This window comes from Ranitomeya imitator, chromosome 1, assembly GCF_032444005.1.
Source record: "Ranitomeya imitator isolate aRanImi1 chromosome 1, aRanImi1.pri, whole genome shotgun sequence".
Classification (NCBI taxonomy): Eukaryota; Metazoa; Chordata; class Amphibia; order Anura; family Dendrobatidae; genus Ranitomeya; species Ranitomeya imitator.
In genome coordinates, this window is record NC_091282.1 from 267,148,252 (window position 1) to 267,170,708 (window position 22,457).

At 44.3% G+C, this 22,457-nt stretch overlaps 1 protein-coding gene across 1 annotated transcript in view; it reads right to left on the minus strand.

Moving 5' to 3' along the window:
• Positions 1-410: 410 nt before the first annotated feature.
• The window catches only part of SLC15A4 (solute carrier family 15 member 4), a 40,949-nt gene continuing 18,902 nt past the window's right edge, over positions 411-22,457 (minus strand). Inside the window, exons 2-8 of the mRNA XM_069756041.1 lie at positions 19,868-20,154; positions 17,981-18,143; positions 14,767-14,838; positions 12,144-12,312; positions 10,535-10,690; positions 6,142-6,300; positions 411-2,220 (exon numbers count right to left, since the gene is read on the minus strand). Coding sequence (XP_069612142.1) covers positions 2,078-2,220; positions 6,142-6,300; positions 10,535-10,690; positions 12,144-12,312; positions 14,767-14,838; positions 17,981-18,143; positions 19,868-20,154 — 1,149 coding nt within the window. The 3' untranslated portion in view covers positions 411-2,077. The remainder of the gene's footprint in view (positions 2,221-6,141; positions 6,301-10,534; positions 10,691-12,143; positions 12,313-14,766; positions 14,839-17,980; positions 18,144-19,867; positions 20,155-22,457) is intronic.

A 22,457-nucleotide genomic window follows, 5' to 3' on the forward strand; every position in this document is an offset into this window, starting at 1 on the left:
CTCCCACATTCCAAAGACATACTGATAGGGAATTTAGATTGTGAGCCCCAACGGGGACAGCGGTGATAATGTGTGCAAACTGTAAAGCGCTGCGGAATAGGATAGCTCTATATAAAAATAAAAGATTATTATTATAATATATGGGAGAAAAGACATTTTGGGCCCTGAAACACATGGCTGATTGCATTCGACACACAAAAACGCAGACTGAGCAGTGAGTGCTCTGCGCCACCTACTGCGAAGAGGACAGAATTAGCCAGTCCCTTGGGGTATACAGAATTTACTGTCTCAGGATTTCATGTCCACGTACAGGTGCTAATAAGTAAACCTCAAACTGCTTGATCTTTCTGGCAAGTTTTTTTTTTCTGCAAAATTTGAAAAAGAAAAAAAAAAAAAGGAAGAGGGCCAAAGACAAATAAAAAATAGTTTTATTTTCTTTAGACAAAACATTTTAAAAATCCACCATTTCAAAAGGCACAATCATTCAGGTATATACAGAATCTATGTAACAAAGTAGAATTTCTCAGTTTACATTAATTTGTGCACAGAGAAAAAATAAAAATAAAACGGAAAATACAGCAGATCTATTAACCAAGAATCCCAATCCTGATATTGAATCATGATCACTGTTGTACACGTGCGCATGACTGGCAATAGACTGAACACCTCCAATTTGTAATATACAACTCCATAATCATGGAGATTAACAATCAGGCTGCACTCCCACGATCAGGAAGTAGCCGCGGATTTTCGCTGGGTCCTAAAAGAGGTGTTCTAATAACGCAGATAAATCCGCATGTATTCACTGAACCATATAGATTTACCTAGTCAATAGATTCTATTGTGGAAATGGTTGTGGAGACTAGGGTCTCCGCTGCACATCGTAAACCCGCACCGTGGAGGAGATAGGAGCACAGTGGGCACGGGGTTTCCATAAATCGGCTGGGGAGCTTCCGGAGTGGTCCTACTTCATGTGAAGCAGAGCTGAAGTAACAATTCTGGTGATCTTTGGCATCATTAATAGCCATCTCCATCAATTGGTTCATCAGAACGTAGATTTTTATATTTTTTTTGGGGGGGTGGACGATTTATCGATCAATACTGCATAGAAGCTACATGTGAAGTGTGAGGAGAGGTCACAAAGCAGATTATAAAGGGTCTGCCAATTCTGCAGAACCAGCGCCAATCTTGTTCATGGCAGTATCTGGGATTGAAGGTTACACAAACATTATCTTTTTTGTTTTTTTTAGAAAAGCAGACTTTAGCCCTTTAAGGGGCTGTCCATGGTTAGAATAAACTATGGTTTTAAAACACACATCTTAAAATGAACCTATAAATACCTAACATTTGGTTACAGTCTTCCCCACAGCGGGTAAACCTTGCCCCATAACAACTGTAGAGTACCAGCTTTACACAATTGTACCGAGCAGTGGGTGCAGAATATGGGGACCTGACACCAACTGTTAGGAAGCCGTTTGAAGAAATAAATAGGAGGAAGACGCCTTTATAGACCTACGGTGGCCCAGCCTCATTCCAGTGAGCAAACCTTACCTGAAATACCACATGAAACCCACGACCCAGAATGGCGCCGTTTATGGAAGAAAGCAAACCAGATTTCTAGTCTCTTTCTCCTCTTTACCATAAAGACCATCACCAAGTTACAAGAACATAATATAAAGGAGCTTTACATGAAAGAAGGTGATCTTCATGTGCACACCAATACACCCATTGTGGTTAGTATCAGATCAACACCATTTATTCCATTACGCTAGGAGACATTATCAGGTCCATGAGTAGGCCACTAAGAAAGCATCAAACTAGGCATGTAAGTGTCAATGCTACCCTGCTGTCAATCCAATGACCGGACAGCTACCTGCAGGAGGACCACCATTATCAGCATCATTGAGGCCAAGATGGGTCCTGCAGAATACGAGTAGTGCAAAGTAAGCAGACTTCTCAGAAGAGCACTTGAAGTGGTGCACATTGCAGACGGGCATCGGGTTAGGATAAATACACGGGCACTGGTTACAGCAGAGCCGTCCACGTAAGTGCCCCACTCCAGAAACATGGATTCCTGCTAGAGCTTGCCACTCGCTCTACTCTGTCTAGTCTGTTGGCGCTCGTATTTCACAGAAATTATAAGAAAAATCAGGAGGGTTACAGCCTGGATGGCAGCCAGAAGGAAGAAATAATAGTTCAAATGGCATTTATTGATGTTCCCTGCAGGAAAAAAAGAAAAATTAGATTTTATTATGGACGTTCTAGAATGGCAAAACACAATGTCAATCAAGTAACATTACACTGTTGATACGAAGCTCTATCAGGGTTTCTTACCGCACCTATTCACTGCCTTAGAAGGAACCTGTTCGTTTATTCATGTGGCCCAAGTCACAGGCAGTAGCAGGGCCAGACTGCAGCCAGGTATGTTTTCCACTGAAACGCTCTAGCATTAGGGAAACCATAACTAGAAGATCCAGTCCTGGACCATAGCCAGAGACCAGACTAGCCCACCACAGCCCCAGGTAACAGACACGTGTGTCCCAGGTATGTATGTGGGCAGAGACCGGTCAGATGCATGGAGAGGTGTCTGGCACTGCCCCGGTCAGATTTTCCTAAAGCCACCGCGTGCATGAGCATCACCTAGAGCAGCACTGGAAGAAGCCAGATGGAGGTAGTGATGGACTAGTCTTGTCACTGGCTATGGCCCCCGGCTGGACCTTCTAGCCTTTTGTGAACCATCAGAGCATTTCAGAAAATTATACCTGGCAGTAATCGTGCAGCAAGGCTCTGAAGCATACTTCCCATGGGTGGTACAGATCAGCCAACCGGTTCTCTTTACACAGCAAAAGCTTTAGTTGGTAACCAAAACCAGAAGCGAGACTAGGCCAATAGTCTCAGCCTGAAATACTAGGAGGAATTGGTGACAAGTTTCCCTTACCCATCTAAGGGCAGCATATAATGGGGGGACTTCAGCAGTGTGAAACTTACCAGGCTACTTGCTGTAGTTTTGACATCACAGATTTTAGCTCCTGCTCCTCTCCATGAGGAGTTCTGTATAACTGACAACCAATAACTGCCAGCTACAGAGCCTTGCGAAAGTGTTCGGCTCCCTGGAACTTATCAACCTTTTCCGACATATCATGCTTCAAACATAAAGATACCCAATGTACATTTTTGGTGAAGAACCAACAACAAGTGGAACACAATTGTGAAGTTGAACAAAATTTATTGGTCATTTTAAATTTTTGTGGAAATTCAAAAACTTAAAGGTGGGACGAGCAATATAATTCGGCCCCTTTACTTTCAGTACAGCAAACTCACTCCAGAAGGTCATTGTGGATCTCTGAATGATCCAATGTTGTCCTAAATGCCTAATGATGATAAATATAATCCACCTGTGTGTAATCAAGTCTCTGATAAATGCACCTGCTCTGTGATATTCTCAGGGTTCTGTTTGAAGAGAGCATCATGAAGACCAAGAAACAGAACAGGCAGGTCCGTGATACTGTTGTGGAGAAGTTTAAAGCCGGATCTGGATACAAAATGATTACCAAAACTTTAAATATCCCAAGGAGCACTGTGCAAGCAATCATATTGATATGGAAGGAGTATCATACCACTGCAAATCTACCAAGACCCAACCATCCCTCTAAACAAAGAGGCCCATGATCACTCTGGATGAACTGCAGATCTACAGCTGAGGTGGGACAGTCTGTCCATAGGACAACAATGAGTCGTACACTGCACAAATCTGGTCTTTATGGAAAAGTGGCAAGAAAGCCATTTCTCAAAGATATCAATAAAAAGGGTCATTTAAAGTTTGCAACAAGCCACCTGGGAGACACCAAACATGTGGAAGAAGGTGCTCTGGCCAGATGAAACCAAAATCGAACTTTTTGGCAACAATGCCAAATGATATGTTTGGCATAAAAGGCAACACCGCTCATCACCCTGAACACACCATCCCCACTGTCAAACATGGTGGTGGCAGCATCATGGTTTGGGCCTGCTTTTCTTCAGCAGGGACAGGGAAGGTGGTTAAAATTGATGGGAAGATGGATGGAGCCAAATACAGGACCATTCTTGAAGAAAACCTGTTGGAGTCTGCAAAAGACCTCTGACACTTCCAACAAGACAATGATCCCAAATAAAGCAAAATCTACAATGGAATGGTTTACAAATAAAAGTATCCAGGTGTTAGAATGGACAAGTCAAAGTCCAGACCTCAATCCAATTGAGAATCTGTGGAAAGATGAAAACTGCTGTTCACAAACGATCTCCATCAAACCTCACTGAGCTCGAGCTGTTTGCCAAGGAAGAATGGGCAAGAATTTCAGTCTCTTGATGTACAAAACTGATAGAGACATAAACCAAGCAACTTGCAGCTGTAATCGCAGCAAAAGGTGGCGCAACAAAGTATTAAGTTAAAGGGGCCGAATAATATTGCACGCCCCACTTTTCAGTTTTTGAATTTCCACAAAAGTTTAAAATAACCAATAAATTTTGTTCAACTTCACAATTGTGTTCCACTTGTTGATACGTCACCAAAAATGTGGTATCATTATGTTTGAAGCATGATATGTGGGAAAAGGTTGAAAAGTTCCAGGGAGCCGAACACTTTCGCAAGGCACTGTCTATTCATAGGGCGAGTAGAAAACTGGCAATCAGTGGGGTCGTGTATAGCTCAAGACTATTGAGAGACATCTAGCAAGAGTTCAGATGTGAGCTGCAACAGAAAATGCAGTGTTCTCTCAAAACTACAGCAAACACCCCACATGTGTCCCAGGATCTTTACTCCTACACCCTGCAGCTCTCGGTAGGGGCAGCAAAAGCTGGTGACAGGTTCCCTTTGGATTGAAAGACAAACTTCAGTTTCAAGTCCACTTTGTGATTTGTGCCAATAGTTACATAAGCTAAGCAGTAGCAATTCTGCATATCTTTTTCATGGTTATTTTGGAAGCTTATGGACTTTTTGCCCCCAAAATGTGATTAAATCCCAACATGAAAAAACCTTCACCCTTTTAGATTAGTGTTTTTAGATAGAAATGGTAATACGATTTGTTATTGAGGTCAGGTTTCTATAGGTCACATCATCCCTAGAGGTTAGGATAAAAAGAACAATGGGGAACAAGGGCAACATTAAGGTACCGTCACACATAACGATATCGTTAACGCTTTTTGTGTCGTAGCAACGATCACGCTAACGATCTCATTATGTGTGACAGCGACCAACGATCAGGCCCCTGCTGGGAGATCGTTGGGGAATGATCAGGACTATTTTTTGGTCGCTGATCACCCGCTGTCATCGCTGGATCGGCGTGTGTGACGCCGATCCAGCGATGTGTTCACTTGTACGTGCTGCTGCCGAGTTTCCCTGCACTGACTGTCAGCGCCGGCCGTAAAGCAGAACACAGCGGTGACGTCACCGCTGTTACTGCCGGCGCTGACACAGTCAGTGCAAGGAAACTCTCGGCAGCAGCGTGTGCATTAGCAGCCCTCCTGCCGAAAGCAGTTTTAACCCTGTGGACGCCGGCAGGGTACGTGACAGACATCAGAATGTGATTATGTACTGGTTTTTTTTTTTACTTTTACAATGGTAACCAGGGTAAATATCGGGTAACTAAGCGCGGCCCTGCACTTAGTAACCTGATGTTTACCCTGGTTACCCGGGTGCTGCAGGGGGACTTCGGCATCGTTGAAGACAGTTTCAACGATGCCGAAGTCGCTCCCCTGATCGTTGAAGAGAGCAGTCTGTGACAGCTCCCCAGCGACTTACCAACGATCACGGACAGGTCGTATCGCTGGTCGTGATCGTTGGAAAGTTGTTCAGTGTGAAGGTACCTTAAGCAATCAACCTGCAGAAAGCTAGTAAACCATAAGAGAGTAAATCGAAAATAAAATTTACACTAAAATGGGGGAAGAAAAAAAAAAAAAAAAAAAAGGCCACTGTTCACTTGTGACTATGTCGTGGCATATTAAAATCAGGGATCCAGCAGATCAGAGACTGGTACATGATCATGATATAAAGTTTATATTTACAGTAGTAGCTAAAAGGATAGTTGTGGGCAAAGCAAGTACCGATACACCGAAAGGAGAACTGCACACGAGCAGCAGCAGTGTCGGCCATTGTTAGTGACTAACCTAGGTCTGCGTGACTGCTCATCCAGCCGATGGAAGGCAACGAGACCAAGACAAGTAGCCCAGAACCAACAAACGATCCAATACCAGAAAAGAAGAAGAAGAGTCCCATAATGGCGCTCTGCATGGCTTTAGGTGCCGCCGAGTAAGCAAACTCCAGACCTGAGGACGAAGAAGCAGAACATTAATAGAGAACGCCATACATTTACCGGGACACTTGCCAGATACCAGACTACACAAGCCCCTTTAGGTCCAGTGCTCAGTACTGTACTGCTGCAGTTTCTCCGCCAAAGTCATTTATAACAGCTGTAGAAGTACCAAGACAGACGTGTTACATAGATCCATTCCCAGGTATGGTTAGAAAGACTGCTGTACCAAAATATTAAGTGCGAACCAGGCTTAAGTTATTTTCCATGAGTCCCAGCTTTGGCTAATAAGTAAATGACCACACTGTCACCATGTTGGGTGCAAGGGTCATGTTATCCACTATAGGAAGTTTGGGGACTCACCAGGTCTGATCACAGATCCTGCTACTGGCTTGTTTTTCAATAATGCACCAAAATAAGCAGCTGAAGACAATTGGCGTCCATTATATAGGAATGCTGGGTGCGTCTGTTGTATGCATTGTATCTAGCTTACTGAACGATATTCTGACTCCCATGATCTACAGATCAGTCAAGCGACTGTACACTGACCTCGGGTACAATAAAGGGAATCTGACAGCAGGTTTTGCTACATAATCTGAGAGCAGCATAACGTTGGGCAAGAAACCCTGATTCCAGGGATGCGTCACATACTTGTCTCGCTGCAGTGTAGCATAGAGGGTGGCAGGTCTCTGCCTTTTCATGTAGCACTTTATCTCCCATGCAAGCTAGTCCCCGATGATCCAGCTTCAAAGAAAGCGTTGGGACACCGATATAAGGAGTGCAGGGCACGTTATATTTTAGGGGTAGACGTGGACTGCCCTTGTAAGGGCGGGAGCTTGGGGATTCAGCTTTATTGATAGCCCCTATGGGTATTGACAGGGTTTTGTCTCCCGACGCTGTGGCATGATGGATTCTTTCATTCCAGCAAGTTTTGGCTCCACTTTACTGGTCCTTAGAAATTGGTGAGACTGTTCCATTTTATATATTTGGTCATGTTTCACACCATTTGACCCCTGCTCCTTTTTTTGTGATACCTGCTGATATTTATGCAACCAAGGTTATCCATTTATTTGTTTTGGCACCCAATTAGTGCTTTTGCATGTCTGTTACCCTTATCAAATAAGGTACCTTGGGTTGATTAATGAACACACTGGGCCATTGCGAGTGTTGTTTTAATCAAACCCTTAGGAGTACTAATCCAGTTAGGATGTAGTACCTGACAGGTCACATTATGTAGTACCTTTTTATATTCCTCTTTAGGTGACACTATTTTGTACTTTGTTTTCTTTTATATATATACACACACATTAAAGTTATGTTTTAATTCCTGCTTATGCCATGTTCCCAGATATTTGGTAGGATCATTTGATGCGTTCAAATCGTTGTTATATATTGCTTTTTTCATCTTAATGTAGACAGAGCTCAGAAAGCTGAACCCTGTATAAGCCTGCTCACTCTCCTGACTGGCAGGTTCCCTTCTACACCGTGCATGGTCAGCAAGCTGCCAATCAATGGAGGGGGCCACATACATTAGCCTGACTGCAGTGATAGTCTCCTGCTGGTAAAATATTGGTTGTATTGAAACTACATTACACAGCCTAATAAGTGACAGGCAGAATCTTGAGGTCAGGGGAAAGCTGCAGTTTCGCCAGCATCCCCATGTAGTAACTCCTGCCCTGACAAGGCCAGTGCCCAAGTGTAGACCTAAACTGATTGTACCCCTTAATCCCTCCCAATGGGTCTCAGCTACAATAGAGGCCTGGAGAGGGTTCATGTGCACTATATGTATGGTTTATAGCAAGTGTCAGTTTGAGCATAGCTTATTATATATACTGGAATACTCATACTTACTCATTTGTGAGCATTGCGATTACTACCATAGATGGTTCCATATAGCGGTCTGTGCACTCAGATTATATAGCAGAGTCCTGTGACGCCCTGCCCTTTAATGAGCCATTTATAATTAGTGGCCAGTGACCATTGACTATGGATAAATCATGACAGACACTAGCAAGGTGTTGCATTATGCATTTGTATAGCAAACACCAAATTTATATTACAACTCTGCAAATATTTTGGGCAGGTGAGGATAAAGAAAATTAATGTTAAAAAAAAAAAAAAAAAAAAAATTAGAAAATAATTCCTATATGGAGTCCCAGTAGTAAAGAAAAAAAAAATCTATTTAGATCTATCACAACTACCCAGAAGTATAAAGAAACTCAGGATATTACAGATATTATACTATGAAAGTCTATAAATTATTATACTAAAAACAATACACCAGAGTGCTGCTATAAAGTGCAAGAAAATGGAAACTAGGGCTGGGCTGGGTCTCTGGTTTCACTTCCCTGTGCACAGAGGAATAAAGGCTTCACCGATGAACATGTCTGTATAAATCCGGTCAGATGTGATCTGTATGAAGCCGTGCAGGCTGGAGGGCCTGAATTTATGTAGCAATGTGATGTAAGACATTGCAGTACTGCTCACATCCTGCAGGCGGCAGCATAGCACAAGGTCTGCATCAGACATACAAAAACCTGAACCTTCACTTCTAAGGCAGAGCACAAATGCAACACTGCCAGGCTGCAGTAACTAATGAGTCTGAAGGTGCCGATATACACAACCGGTCATCTGACCAGCAGCTATCCAGCCCAGCTCGCCTGTACACAATCTGTTATAGCAGGTTTAATAGGCATCAGACCTGGAGCCATTGGGAGACAGTGTTTCCCCTCGGTCAAACTTGGGTGCCAAAGTCACCACTGACTGGCATCCAATGAGTTAAACTGTGGAGAATTCGTGCCCTCACTAGCCGCTGCCGGACTAATCAGCCAAGACCCAACAGCTGGCCGCACGGGTTCACACACTACCCATGTGTGACCGACCCATCATGGAGATCTCACCGACAACTGACATACAAGACACAAAGGTTACAGAGACTAATGAATTTCATTCCAGAAGTGAGAAGTGTTGTGGTCAGAGGAACCATAGAAATAGGGTATGTTCACACGTTCAGGATTTCCATCCTTTTTTTTTCCTGACTGTTTTTTAAAAAACTGCAGCTCTTGGCAGAAAACGCAGGTCCTTTTTTTGGTCCTTTTTTGGTCCGTTTTTGATGCGTTTTTTGATGCGTTTTTTTGATGCAGTTTTCTAGCCAGAGTCTGTGTGTTTTCTAGGAATTTTTTTAGGGTTAAAATGGCTGAAAATACCCTAACCCTACCCCTAACCCTAACCCTACCCCTAACCCTACCCCTAACCCTACCCCTAACCCTACCCCTAACCCTACCCCTACCCCTACCCCTAACCCTACCCCTAACCCTACCCCTAACCCTACCCCTACCCCTACCCCTACCCCTAACCCTACCCCTAACCCTACCCCTAACCCTACCCCTAACCCTAACCCTACCCCTAACCCTACCCCTAACCCTACCCCTAACCCTAACCCTACCCCTAACCCTAACCCTACCCCTAACCCTACCCCTAACCCTATTCTAACCTTAGTGAAAAAAAAAAAAAAAAATTCTTTATTTTTTTTATTGTCCCTACCTATGGGGGTGACAAAGGGGGGGGGGTGTCATTTACTATTTTTTTATTTTGATCACTGAGATAGGTTATATCTCAGTGATCAAAATGCACTTTGGAACGAATCTGCCGGCCGGCAGATTCGGCGGGCGCACTGCGCATGCGCCCGCCATTTTGCAAGATGGCGGCGCCCAGGGAGAAGACGGCCGGACGGACACCGGGTGAGTATAAGGGGGGGAGATTAGGGCACGGGGGGGGCATCGGAGCACTGGGGGGGGGCATCGGAGCACGGGGGGGCGGGATCGGAACACGGGGGGGGGCAGCCACACTCCGCCCACGCACTTCCGCCCGCTCCCCGCACTTCCTGCTGCAGCGGTTCTGCACATCAAACCGCAGTAAAACCCGCAGATATATTTTTGATCTGCGGGTTTTACTGCGGTTTGGACCTCACAATGGAGGTCTATGGGTGCAGAACCGCTGCGGCTCCGGAAAAAGAATTGACATGCTCCTTCTTTTTTCCGGGAGCTATTCAGCGCGTCTTTTTTTTTACAATTTCCGGACCATGTGCACAGTGTGTCCTGTTTTCCATAGGGTACAGTGTACTGTACCCTGCATGGAAAACAGCTGCGGAACCGCAGCGGCAAAACCGCCGCGGTTCCGCGGTAAAAAACGCACTGTGTGAACATGGCCATAAAGTCCAGGTTGCGACTACAAGTCTCAGCACAACTTACCTGCTATACTGGCAAAGATTTCACTGACCCCAATGAGCAGATACTGCGGCAGCTGCCACCATACAGGGAGATCGGCGGCAAAGTAAGTGACATTGTTAATTATCTGGGTGTGTTTATGGTCTTTGACAATAGCCAATCTTTTGCTTTCCAAAATACCTGGATATGAGAAACAAGAGAGCAGAACAATTATAAGATTCTCTCAAAGTTTTATTTAGTTCGCAATAGGGGCCCCCTCATCTATTCAGTCAGCAATAGGGGCCCCCTCATCTATTCAGTCAGCAATAGGGGCCCCCTCATCTATTCAGTCAGCAATAGGGGCCCCCACATCCATTCAGTCAGCAATAGGGGCCCCCACATCCATTCAGCCAGCAATAGGGGCCCCCACATCCATTCAGCCAGCAATAGGGGCCCCCTCATCCATTCAGCCAGCAATAGGGGCCCCCTCATCTATTCAGCCAGCAATAGGGGCCCCCTCATCTATTCAGCCAGCAATAGGGGCCCCCTCATCCATTCAGCCAGCAATAGGGGCCCCCTCATCCATTCAGCCAGCAATAGGGGCCCCCTCATCCATTCAGCCAGCAATAGGGGCCCCCTCATCCATTCAGCCAGCAATAGGGGCCCCCTCATCCATTCAGCCAGCAATAGGGGCCCCCTCATCCATTCAGCCAGCAATAGGGGCCCCCTCATCTATTCAGTCAGTAATAGGGGCCCCCTCATCTATTCAGTCAGTAATAGGGGCCCCCTCATCTATTCAGTCAGTAATAGGGGCCCCCTCATCTATTCAGTCAGTAATAGGGGCCCCCTCATCCATTCAGCCAGCAATAGGGGCCCCCTCATCTATTCAGCCAGCAATAGGGGCCCCCTCATCCATTCAGCCAGCAATAGGGGCCCCCTCATCCATTCAGCCAGCAATAGGGGCCCCCTCATCCATTCAGCCAGCAATAGGGGCCCCCTCATCCATTCAGCCAGCAATAGGGGCCCCCTCATCCATTCAGCCAGCAATAGGGGCCCCCTCATCCATTCAGCCAGCAATAGGGGCCCCCTCATCTATTCAGTCAGTAATAGGGGCCCCCTCATCTATTCAGTCAGTAATAGGGGCCCCCCCTCATCTATTCAGTCAGTAATAGGGGCCCCCCCTCATCTATTCAGTCAGTAATAGGGGCCCCCTCATCTATTCAGTCAGTAATAGGGGCCCCCTCATCTATTCAGTCAGTAATAGGGGCCCCCTCATCTATTCAGTCAGTAATAGGGGGCCACCTCATCTATTCAGTCAGTAATAGGGGCCCCTCATCTATTCAGTCAGTAATAGGGGCCCCCCCTCATCTATTCAGTCAGTAATAGGGGCAGCCTCATCTATTCAGTCACATTCAGACAAGTCTTTGGTGACTGCAAGTCTAGAAAAATCATGAGCAAGAGGGAAGAACGTCCTTTTGACACTGACGACAGGCATTTTATATTGTTCAAGATGCAGCCAAAGAAAAAAAAAAAAAAAAAAAAAAAAACCACATAGTTTATGTACAGACCAAATGTATGCACGCAGTGGGAGATCGGGGCAGATATCTGAATAACAGCAGCGTATCGGCATATCCGTGCCCACGCCATCACTTACCTGCTGCTAGAACGGAGCAAGTTACAAAGAACATTCCAACCGCAATCCTCTTCAGCGAGGAGGGTAAGAAGCCCCTTCTTTTCAGGACTGGGTCCACCACCTTGTCCTTCAGTGGTATCAGGATCAAAATAAGCACAGCATCAAACATGGTGAGCCAGGCAGCTGGGAACTGGAACACAAAGGGGTCACGAAGAATGAGGCCCAGTATGTGACAGCCATGACTTACCCTGCTCATCATTAAGGGCCACCCCCTAGACTCCCAAGCATAGAATACCAAATCTCCCACAAAAATTATAAATCTATATTTAGAACATACGGCCGTGTAACACACGCTCCCTGTGAAGCCTGTAGCCATTGCACATGTGAAAAGTAATGAAGGGTTTAAGATTTGTAGAAGATGCCCCTGCTGTCAGGTGCAGGGACGAAGAACCTGTCTTTTTGCTCGGCCTCAAGAGGTTTCCCAATGTCATATGGTGGAACCCACATCCACCACTAATGTAAAATCCTGTGACGATGGGATAGCTTAGAAGATGGAGGGACACTAGATCAGGTACATGTACCACATCAGAACCCCTTCAGAGCAGCGATGGTTTTCGTTCTGCATTTTCTCACCACAGAGGAAACAAATCCATCCATGACCCCCTCCCCTTCATATTCATTCACCCCTTCTGTAAGTGCGTTCTGGTAGGACGGGCAGGAGAAATGGCCGGATTGTAATGACTGTTCAGATTCTAGGATCCCGCAAAAATTGCAGAAGTGAAAAAAAAAATAAAAATCATAACGAGCAACAAAAGATTCATGATGGTGCCAGGGCACTGGGCTATACGTGTGGCGTTACTATTCTCATTGTGTACTGGAGCACAAACCATTACACTGCATGTTGTACCGAGGGGCCCCCTCCTACTGACCATAGTCGTTTCCAGCCTCTGGATCCTCAGCCCACCCAGCGATTCCATCCCTTTGCACACTGAATTTTCTTCATCCAAGGCAGACATTCCACACATCTGAGCCTGAGGAAGGGTACATTACCCAAAACTTTGCTATATTTCACAGGAGTAAAAACTTTTTGGCTATGAGGGTAGAAAATGTAAAAGCATTCACAAACATTGTGTTATGCCTCTGCATGCTACTGCCTTATAAAAGATTGATTTTCAGACAAACCATTAGTCACCTCCACCCTAATGTTTATAATGGGTGTCCTTCTGGTAGGTGCCTATCAAAAATGGCCACACATCAGCTAGAGGCTGAAAGTGTTCCTTATACAGAGGCGCTGCTGCCATTCAGGAGGCTTCAGAGCCAAGCCTCCTCAATTTGGAGGGCCTGGACAGCTTTACCCATGTAAATAGGGGTCCTCTAAAGGGTTGTCTGGTGCCACGTAGTACTGCAGTGGTGATAAGTCAGCAGATACAAACTAATACACAATCTGCAGACATCCAGTAGAATAGATCATGTGGACGGTACTCCCAAGCTCCCAACCAGCCGTGAGCACCACATCATTTGTGTCTTGGAAGACTTCTTAGGGTAAGTTCACATTGGGAGTTTTTGCTGCTTTTTTATGCTAATTTTCAGCTGCTTTTTACAGTACCAGCAAAGCCTATGAGATTTCAGAAATCTCATGCACAGTTTTTTGTGTCTTCAGTATTTTGTGCTTTTCTGCGTTTTTTGGACATGGAGCATGTCAGTTTCAGTATTTTTCACCCATTGACTTGAATGGGTGGTAAAAAAAAAAAAAAAAAAACACTGAAAATACGTTAGGTTGACTTTTCGTATTTGCTGCAGAAAAGTCAAGGAGAGCCAGATGTGACGTCCCACTTGGCTCTGCTACATCTAGATGGCAGGCTGCATGATCCGACATTAGTGTTTCACACGCTGTCATATGCATGACAGCGCGGCAAACACTGCTTCTGATCAGCGGGGGGAATGGTCCCTGCCGGTCAGAGAGCAGCGGTTCCCACCTCCGGTCACTGGTGTCAGCTGATGGGACTACCAATCCCATCACCTACTAACGCCAAATACAGTGACAGCAGAAGCGGTGGATGGGAGTTTCTGCCGCTCCTGCGCTATACCTAAACATTTAAAAAAAAAAAAAAAAACCACACACACCAGAAACGCACCTAAGCCTGTGTTTTTGGCGCAGCTTTTCTCCTGCCAAGATGATCTTGTTTTGCTGCAGAAAAATAAAACATTCTGCAAAAACGTCCTGTGTGAACTTACGTTACTGGATAAGTGTGAAGGGTGGATGGTCGGCACCATTAGAAATGAATACTAACATGAAGGGTAACAGTCCCAATAGGATAACCTGCACACTGACTTCAGGGGTTTTCCTAGAACTCACATGATCCCTTATTTAGCAGTTGCATTGCCAGTGTGACTACTGGAAGTAGCCGAGCGCTGTCCTCCGCCTTCTCCGGCAGCCCTATACCAGCAGATGGAGCTGAGGTAGAGCACGCACACATCTGAGCCGTTCAGACAGCGCTCTGCAGAGCCCAGAATCAGGGTGCAGAGCCCCTTTCTCAGCATCGCCAGGGGTCCCAATGATCAGCCCCCCAGCAATATGTCCCCAATTTTTGGGATCGTGGAAAGACTGTTTGGGAAAACCACTTGAATAAAAGGAAAATCTTACCGTGTGATTTTCACTACTAAATATCTGTGGAATTCTCAAATGTAGACTCTGAAGAACATACGTGGTCTGCATCTACAAGGCATAGAACATATGGTCAGTATTTGGATAGGTACATGAAAATGTGGGCACAACCTTCATTGCTACCAGGTTTAAGTTTAACCCCTTTACCCCCAAGGGTGGTTTGCACATTAATGACCAGGCCAGTTTTTACAATTCTGACCACTGTCCCTTTATGAGGTTATAACTCTGGAACGCTTCAACGGATCCCGGTGATTCTGACATTGTTTTTTCGTTACATATTGTACTTCATGTTACTGGTAACATTTCTTTGATATTACCTGAGTTTGTGACAAAAACGGAAATTTGGCGAAAATGTTGAAAAATTTCACAATTTTCCAACTTTGAATTTTTATGCAATTAAATCACAGAGATATGTCACACTACTTAAGTAACATTTCCCCATGTCTACTTTACATCAGCACAATTTTGGAACCAAAATTTGTTAGGGAGTTAAGGGTTAAAAGTTGACCAGCAATTTCTCATTTTTACAACACCATGTTTTGTTTTTTTTTGTTTTTTTATGGACCACATCTCATTTGAAGTCATTTTTAGGGGTCTATATGATGGTTATTTTCTAAGTGTGACACCATTCTAAGAACTGCACCCCTCAAGGTGCTCAAAACCACATTTAAGAAGTTTATTAACCCTTCAGGTGTTTCACAGGAATTTTTGGAATGTTTAAATAAAAGTGAACATTTAATGTTTTTATTTTTTTTTTTTTCCACAAAAAAAATTACTTCAGCTCCAAATTTGTTTTATTTTACCAAACATAAAAGGAGAAAATGGACCCCAAAAGTTGTTGTACAATTTGTCCTGAGTACGCTGATACCCCATATGTGGGGGTAAACCACTGTTTGGGCGCATGACAGAGCTCGGAAGGGAAAGCGCGCCATTTGACTTTTCAAGGCAAAATTGACTGGAATTGAGATGGGACGCCATGTTGCGTTTAGAGAGCCACTGATGTGCCTAAACATTGAAACCCCCCACAAATGAACCCATATTGGAAACTAGACCCCCCAAGGAACTTATCTAGATGTGTGGTGAGAACTTTGAACCCCCAAGTGTTTCACTACAGTTTATAACGCAGAGCTGTAAAAACAAAAAAAATCTTTTTTCCACAAAAATTATTTTCTAGCCCCCAGTTTTGTACTTTCCCCAAGGGTAAAAGGAGAAATTGGACCCCTAAAGTTGTTGTCCAATGTGTCCTGAGTACGCTGATATCCCATATGTTGGGGTAAACCCCTGTTTGGGCACACGGGAGAGCTCGGAAGAGAAGGAGCACTGTTTTACTTTTTCAACGCAGAATTGGCTGGAATTGAGATCAGACGCCATGTCGCGTTTGGAGAGCCCCTGATATGCCTAAACAGTGGAAACCCCCAATTATAACTGAAACCCTAACCCAAACACACCCCTAACCCTAATCCCAACAGTAACCCTAACCACACCCCTAACCCTGACACACCCCTAACCTCAATCCCAACCATAAATGTAATCCAAATGCTAACGCTAACTTTTGCCCCAACCCTAACCCGAAAATGGAAATACATATTTACATTTTTTTTAATTTTTCCCCTAACTAAGGGGGTGATGAAGGGGGGTTGGATTTACTTTTATAGCGGGTTTTTTAGCGGATTTTTATGATTGGCAGCCGTCACACACTAAAAGACGCTTTTTATTGCAAAAAATATTTTTTGCGTTACCACATTTTGAGAGCTGTAATTTTTCCAGATTTTGGTCCACAGTCATGTGAGGTTTTGTTTTTTGCAGGACGAGTTGACGTTTTTATTGGTAACATTTTCGGGCACATGAAATTTTTTGATCGTTTTTTATTCTGATTTTTGTGAGGCAGAATGACCAAAAACCAGCTGTTCATGAATTTCTTTTGGGGGAGGCGTTTATACCGTTCCGCGTTTGGTAAAATGGATAAAGCAGTTTTATTCTTAGGGTCAGTACGATTACAGCGATACCTCATTTATATATGATTTTTTTATGTTTTGGCGCTTTAATACGATAACTATTATAGAAAAAATTATTTTTGCATCGCTTTATTCTGAGGACTATAACTTATTTTTTTGCTGATGCTGTATGGCGGCATTGGTTTTTGCCTCTTTTACCGTGTTCACTGAAGGGGTTAACTAGTGGGACAGTTTTATAGGTTGGGTCGTTACGGACTCGGCGATACTAAATGTGTACTTTTGTTTTTTATTTCGATAAAGAAATGTATTTATGGGAATAATATTTTTTTTTTAAACACATGTGAATATTTTTTTTGTTACACTATAACATTGCCCGGAGGGGGGGGGGGCATCATGTTTCTGACACTTTGCTGTGCACTGTGTCAGATCAGCGATCTGACGTGCACAGAGCAGTGAGGCTTCCCGACGCTTGCTCTGAGCAGGTGCTGTGAAGTGACCTCTCTGCAGGACCCGGATGCAGCCCTGCGGCCATTTTGGATCCAGGCCTGCTGCAGGGAAGAAGGTAGCAGACCCTCGGAGCAATGCGATCACATCGCGTTGCTCCGGGGGTCTCAGGGAAGCCCGCAGGGAGCCCCCTCGCTGCGCGATGCTTCCCTATTCCGCCGGAACACTGCGATCATGTTTGATCGCAGTGTGCCGGGGTTTAATGTGCCAGGGGCGGTCTGTGACCGCTCCATAGTGCCGGATGTCAGCTGCGATAGTCAGCTGACACCCAGCCGCGCTCCCCCTGTGAGCACGGCCGATGGCTATGACGTACTATCCCGTCGGTGGTCATCAGGGCCCACCCCACCTCGACGGGATAATACATCACATGTCAGAAAGGGGTTAAATAGGAAAAAAAAAAAAAAAAAAAAAGCTTGAATCAATGTACAGTTTAATGAAAAGCCTGGAAATTTCTATTCTATTTGTTCTCTAAATAGAGAAAAAAAAAATCCTTGTGTACATCCAGAAGCCGAAAACACATCCTGGTCATCAGCTGTGCAGGCAATTGCAGATTTTCAGACTCTGGATAAACAAGGTCGCTCAGCAACATTAGAGAAGTGTTTTCCAGAACAATACCTTTATAAGTCAGTTATAACTGTACAATCAGAATTAGAAGGGCGCAGTGCACACATCAGACTACACAGCCAAGTAGGACATTATATATTAGCGATGAGGCCAGGACCGGCGGTACATACCTGAAAATACACCGTCCAGTAAGGAATAAGTGCCAAGAACACTGGTATTATCTTCACAAGGGCTTTCACATCTTCTACTTTATCTTCACTGAACGGCCCACCACGTGAAGCCTTGGCCATGTCCAAGATGCTTGGGCTTTGCCTTTGGGAACCATTGCTTTGTCTGAGTTTACAAAACAAAGAAATAGTGTATAATACTAGCACTCAAAGATTTAGGTTTTTTTTTTTTTTTTTAACTTAAAACCTTTTCGGTTAAATATATATTTTTTTGCCACAGTAGGAGTTCATTAAGGGTTTAACCATTCAGATTCTGCAGCCTCTATACATCACAGTACATAGCCAGCTACAGAACACCGTTCAGCAATTTTGTTTGGCCAATGTGCTCATCTGAACGCATGCTTTATAACCCCTCTCTCGAAGTGGCTTTATGACAAATTAAAAGAAGAGCAGATAAGGGTTAGAGACCCTGATGTCAGGCTAGTTCACTGACTGATGCAGGGTTTATCATTCTGCTGTGTAACGCAAGACAAAGGCTGCAAAAGCCAAATCAGACCCAAGTTTTATTTTTTATTTATTTATTTTTTTAGAAAACCTTGTGTTTCAGTGTATAGCAGACTGAATTAGCCAGCGAGCTCCTCTGGTGGTACGGTACACACAATACTGTAAAAGCTCAAACTGTCAAAAAATAAATAATTTCTAGGCCTATAGCAAAAATGCATGGCTTTATTAACAAAACCTCCCCACCATCCAGATAATTGACACCAAATTTCATTAGGCCACAGGGGTTTCTCTGGTCCAGACCCCACAGAGCACTGCTGCTTCTGTTTTTGCCTTACTAGAATTATACATATGGATTACTGACCTTAATAGCTATGCAAGTTCCTTAAAAGGGGGTCCATCAGGTTCGGGACAAGAGTCAGACATTAGAATTGGGACCAGCCATTATTTCCTGGTATATTTCCAGTCACATGCAAGCGATTTACATACATGCGGTCACCTGCAGACTAGACGGTTTCACATCCGTTTAAAGAAGCTTAAAAATCGAGAGTAACTGGCAGAGTCTAGTCGGCAGGTGACTGTGCTGGCAATACTGTGGAAGTAGCAAATAGATCAATGGCTGCACTCAACTGTACTAAAGCAAGGAAGTGTGCGATACATGAGATGTGAAATCTATGAAAAAACACATGAGATGCTTAGCACAAGATTTGGCCAAAAAAATGTGAGCCCATCCACCATCGTCAAGGTAATCTCAGATCGGATGGGTCCCTGACCTGACTGCCTAGTGTGAACACTTACCTATGGCTAATAACATGGTAAAGCCTGCATCTATAGGAAGGTCGGAACCAACTGTGTTTGGACGTAATTAAAATCACAGCATGGCGAAGGGCGGGGCGTTCAAGTCAGAAAAAGATAGTACATAGCAAATATCACCTATTTAAGTTGTTGATGACCTTTGACACTCAGTGCAGGAATGAATGTGTTGCATGGATTTATGTCTTTTTACATCAACTAAGGAATTTGTACCTCAGACCATGTGGGATTCATCATAACAGAACCAGACCCCAGAGTGAGTGCAGACATTGATCTATTTGCTATGCAAGTCTTTTTTGGTTATGCACCAGTTCAGACTAGATTGCTGTTCAGTCAGTTTACCTATATTTGCTAAATAGTGTAGAAGTGCCATGGTACAGCTGTCTGCCACCAAAGACTGACATGTCCCAAGACTGAACGAGCCCTTTAGTGGGGTTGATTACTACTCAGCTCCTGCTTAGTGTGCATGCAGATTATATACTTGGGCATATCCTTCTATATAGCTGTATTTACAGTGAATAACAATTTCCACACATTCATCTGTACTAGTAACAGACAGACCAGTCTTCCACTTACAGTCTCTGGCTTGCTGGCTTCCTTCTACAGCAGGCGTAGCCCAGGATCCTGAACATGTCGGTAAAGGTACTGCCATCAGCAGGCTTGGTAACAAATACAGTCTTCCCGCACATGAACACCAAGAAGGAAACCCCAATGCAGACGGTGGGAATTATATATCCAGTGAGGAATCCGATGTTCTGCTGAATGTACGCGATCCCACCAAGAGATATGATGGCCCCCAGGTTTATGCTCCAATAGAACCAATTGAAAAATCTTCGAGTCGCTTCTGGTCCACGGTCTTTCACCTAAGCAAAAGAGCAGACCATATTAAATGACAAATTTTTTGGGGTCCAAGAAAAAAAAAAAAAAAACCTCAGGAAAGCAGTGGAATGAATTGGTAACAGTTACTTGTCACTTGACAGGTTCACTTTAAAGTGTCCATGTGACTGCAGACTTCTGAATCCTTTTGGTATGTGCTCACATTCAGTATTTGCAGCAGAAAAATCTTTCTAATACAATTACTGATGTCCAGTCAAGAAAAACTATGCATAAAACATGCGCATTTTGTATGCATTCCACAATTTCTAGTTTTAAAAAAAAAAAAAAAATGGGGTGGGAAAAAAATAAAATAAATAAAAGCAGAAATGCAGAGAGAATTTACATGCTGCAGATCTGAAACAGCTTCAAGTCTGTTATTTATTCCTAAGTGTGCATGAGACTAGGAACAGTAAAGTGCTGTGGTTTTCCATACAAAGATGAGTGGGAAATAAATGCAGCAAATACACCATGTGAACATGGCTGTACAGTGTGCGCCCCAGCAGGACTCCCATATTGCTGGGAAAAGCAGACAGACGTCATGTGACTGCAAGTGATTTGCATATTGAGAGAGGCAAAGCACGTCTAGTCGGCATGTGACCACATGTAAGGCCCCTGTCACACATCAGTTTTTTGCCATCAGTTGCAATCCGTCGAATTTTGAAGAAAAAAAACAAAACAAAAAAAAAAACAGATCCGGCGACTAATGCCGCTGGATCCGTTTTTTCTCATAAACTTGTATTAGCGATGGATGGCCTCACCTTTCATCTGTCGTTTGCCGAATCCGTAGAAAATTATTTGTCCGGCGGCCGGAGACAACGGACAAAGTAATGTTTTTTGTGTACGTCAAAAAAACGGACAGTGATGGATCCGTCGCCAGCCGTCGTTTGCTAGAATGGAAGCCTATGGCGCCGGATCTGTCAAATGACGGAATCCGGCGACTGATTCTGTTTTTTTTTTTTAACTGAGCATGCTCCGATCTAATTAGCCAGATTCGCTAGTCGGATCCGTAAAAAAAAAAAAAAAAATCTGGATCTGTCGCATCAGTTTTTCACAATCTGCGATGGATCTGTCGAGCCAACGGATTGTGACTGACCGCAAAAAACTGATGTGTGAAACTGGCCTAAGCAAACACTTGCCACAACAAGACAGCCGGCTCCTCATCGGCAATAACGGAGAACCTCGACAAGGCCCATTGTAAGGATTTAGAAGTCAGTAAGTGCAGAGGTGGCAAAAATCAGGCAAGCCCTTTAACCTTCAACAGGCCACTCACTCAAAACAAATAGTCTCACGATTTTCTTTTTTTTTTTCACAATTTGCAGTCTATTGAGATCAATTCTTGCCCCATCATGAGTCCAGTTATCATTTCCACTCGTTGAGCGGCCAACATGCCTGTACGATTGGATACAGAGATCTTCTCCATAGCACATTGGAGGCTGGTTCATTCATTCCCACGGACGAATGATATCCAGCCCCTCACCATGCAGACTGCCCTTACTAACATTCGGGATAGAATGGATCGACCTAAAGAGCTCACTAAATTGGAACGCGGTTCTGTAAATTGGTCACCACGGCAAAATGTCAGTTCACTGAATTTCCTCGATCAACTGAGTAGTATTATTGGAAAAATGGAAGAATTTTAGGTATCACAGCAGCTCAGCCACAAAGCAGATGTCACGTAAAGTTACATATTGGGTCAGTGCCGAGGTGCATGATGTAGACTAGCCAATGCTATGTGAAAGCTAAACATTTAGGGTATGTGCACACGATGCAGATTTAGTGCAGAATTAGTGCAGTCCTGCAGCGGATTTTTCTGCTGCAGAACTGCACTGTGGTTTACAGTACAATGTAAACTAGATGGGTATTTCCTGAAGGAACTACAGATAGTGCTTTGGAATAGTGCCCGGGCTGCCCCTGCAAGACTTTCACACTTGGGTGCCCCTCAGGCGCTGGTTTGGTTTGCGGGGTCACTGGGTCCGATTTGGTGGGCGGGGCCCCTCGGGGTCCGATTTGGTGGGCTGGACACCTCAGGTAACAATTTGGTGGGTCGGTCACTTTAAGAGCTGATATTATCTGGCAAAACTGTGTCCTGGTGGGGTCATGTAGAGTTCGTAGGCTTTGGCATAGTAACTGGGTCTGAGTTCGCATATCAATGAGCTAATCAGCCAGGTGGCAGTTGGCAGTTATTTTGAAATTGCCTCAGAAATCAGCCATTATCTCTTATTGTTGGAACAATTTCCCCATTGAAATGCATTGAGACGAAATTTTCAAACGCCAATTGCGCCAAAACTAC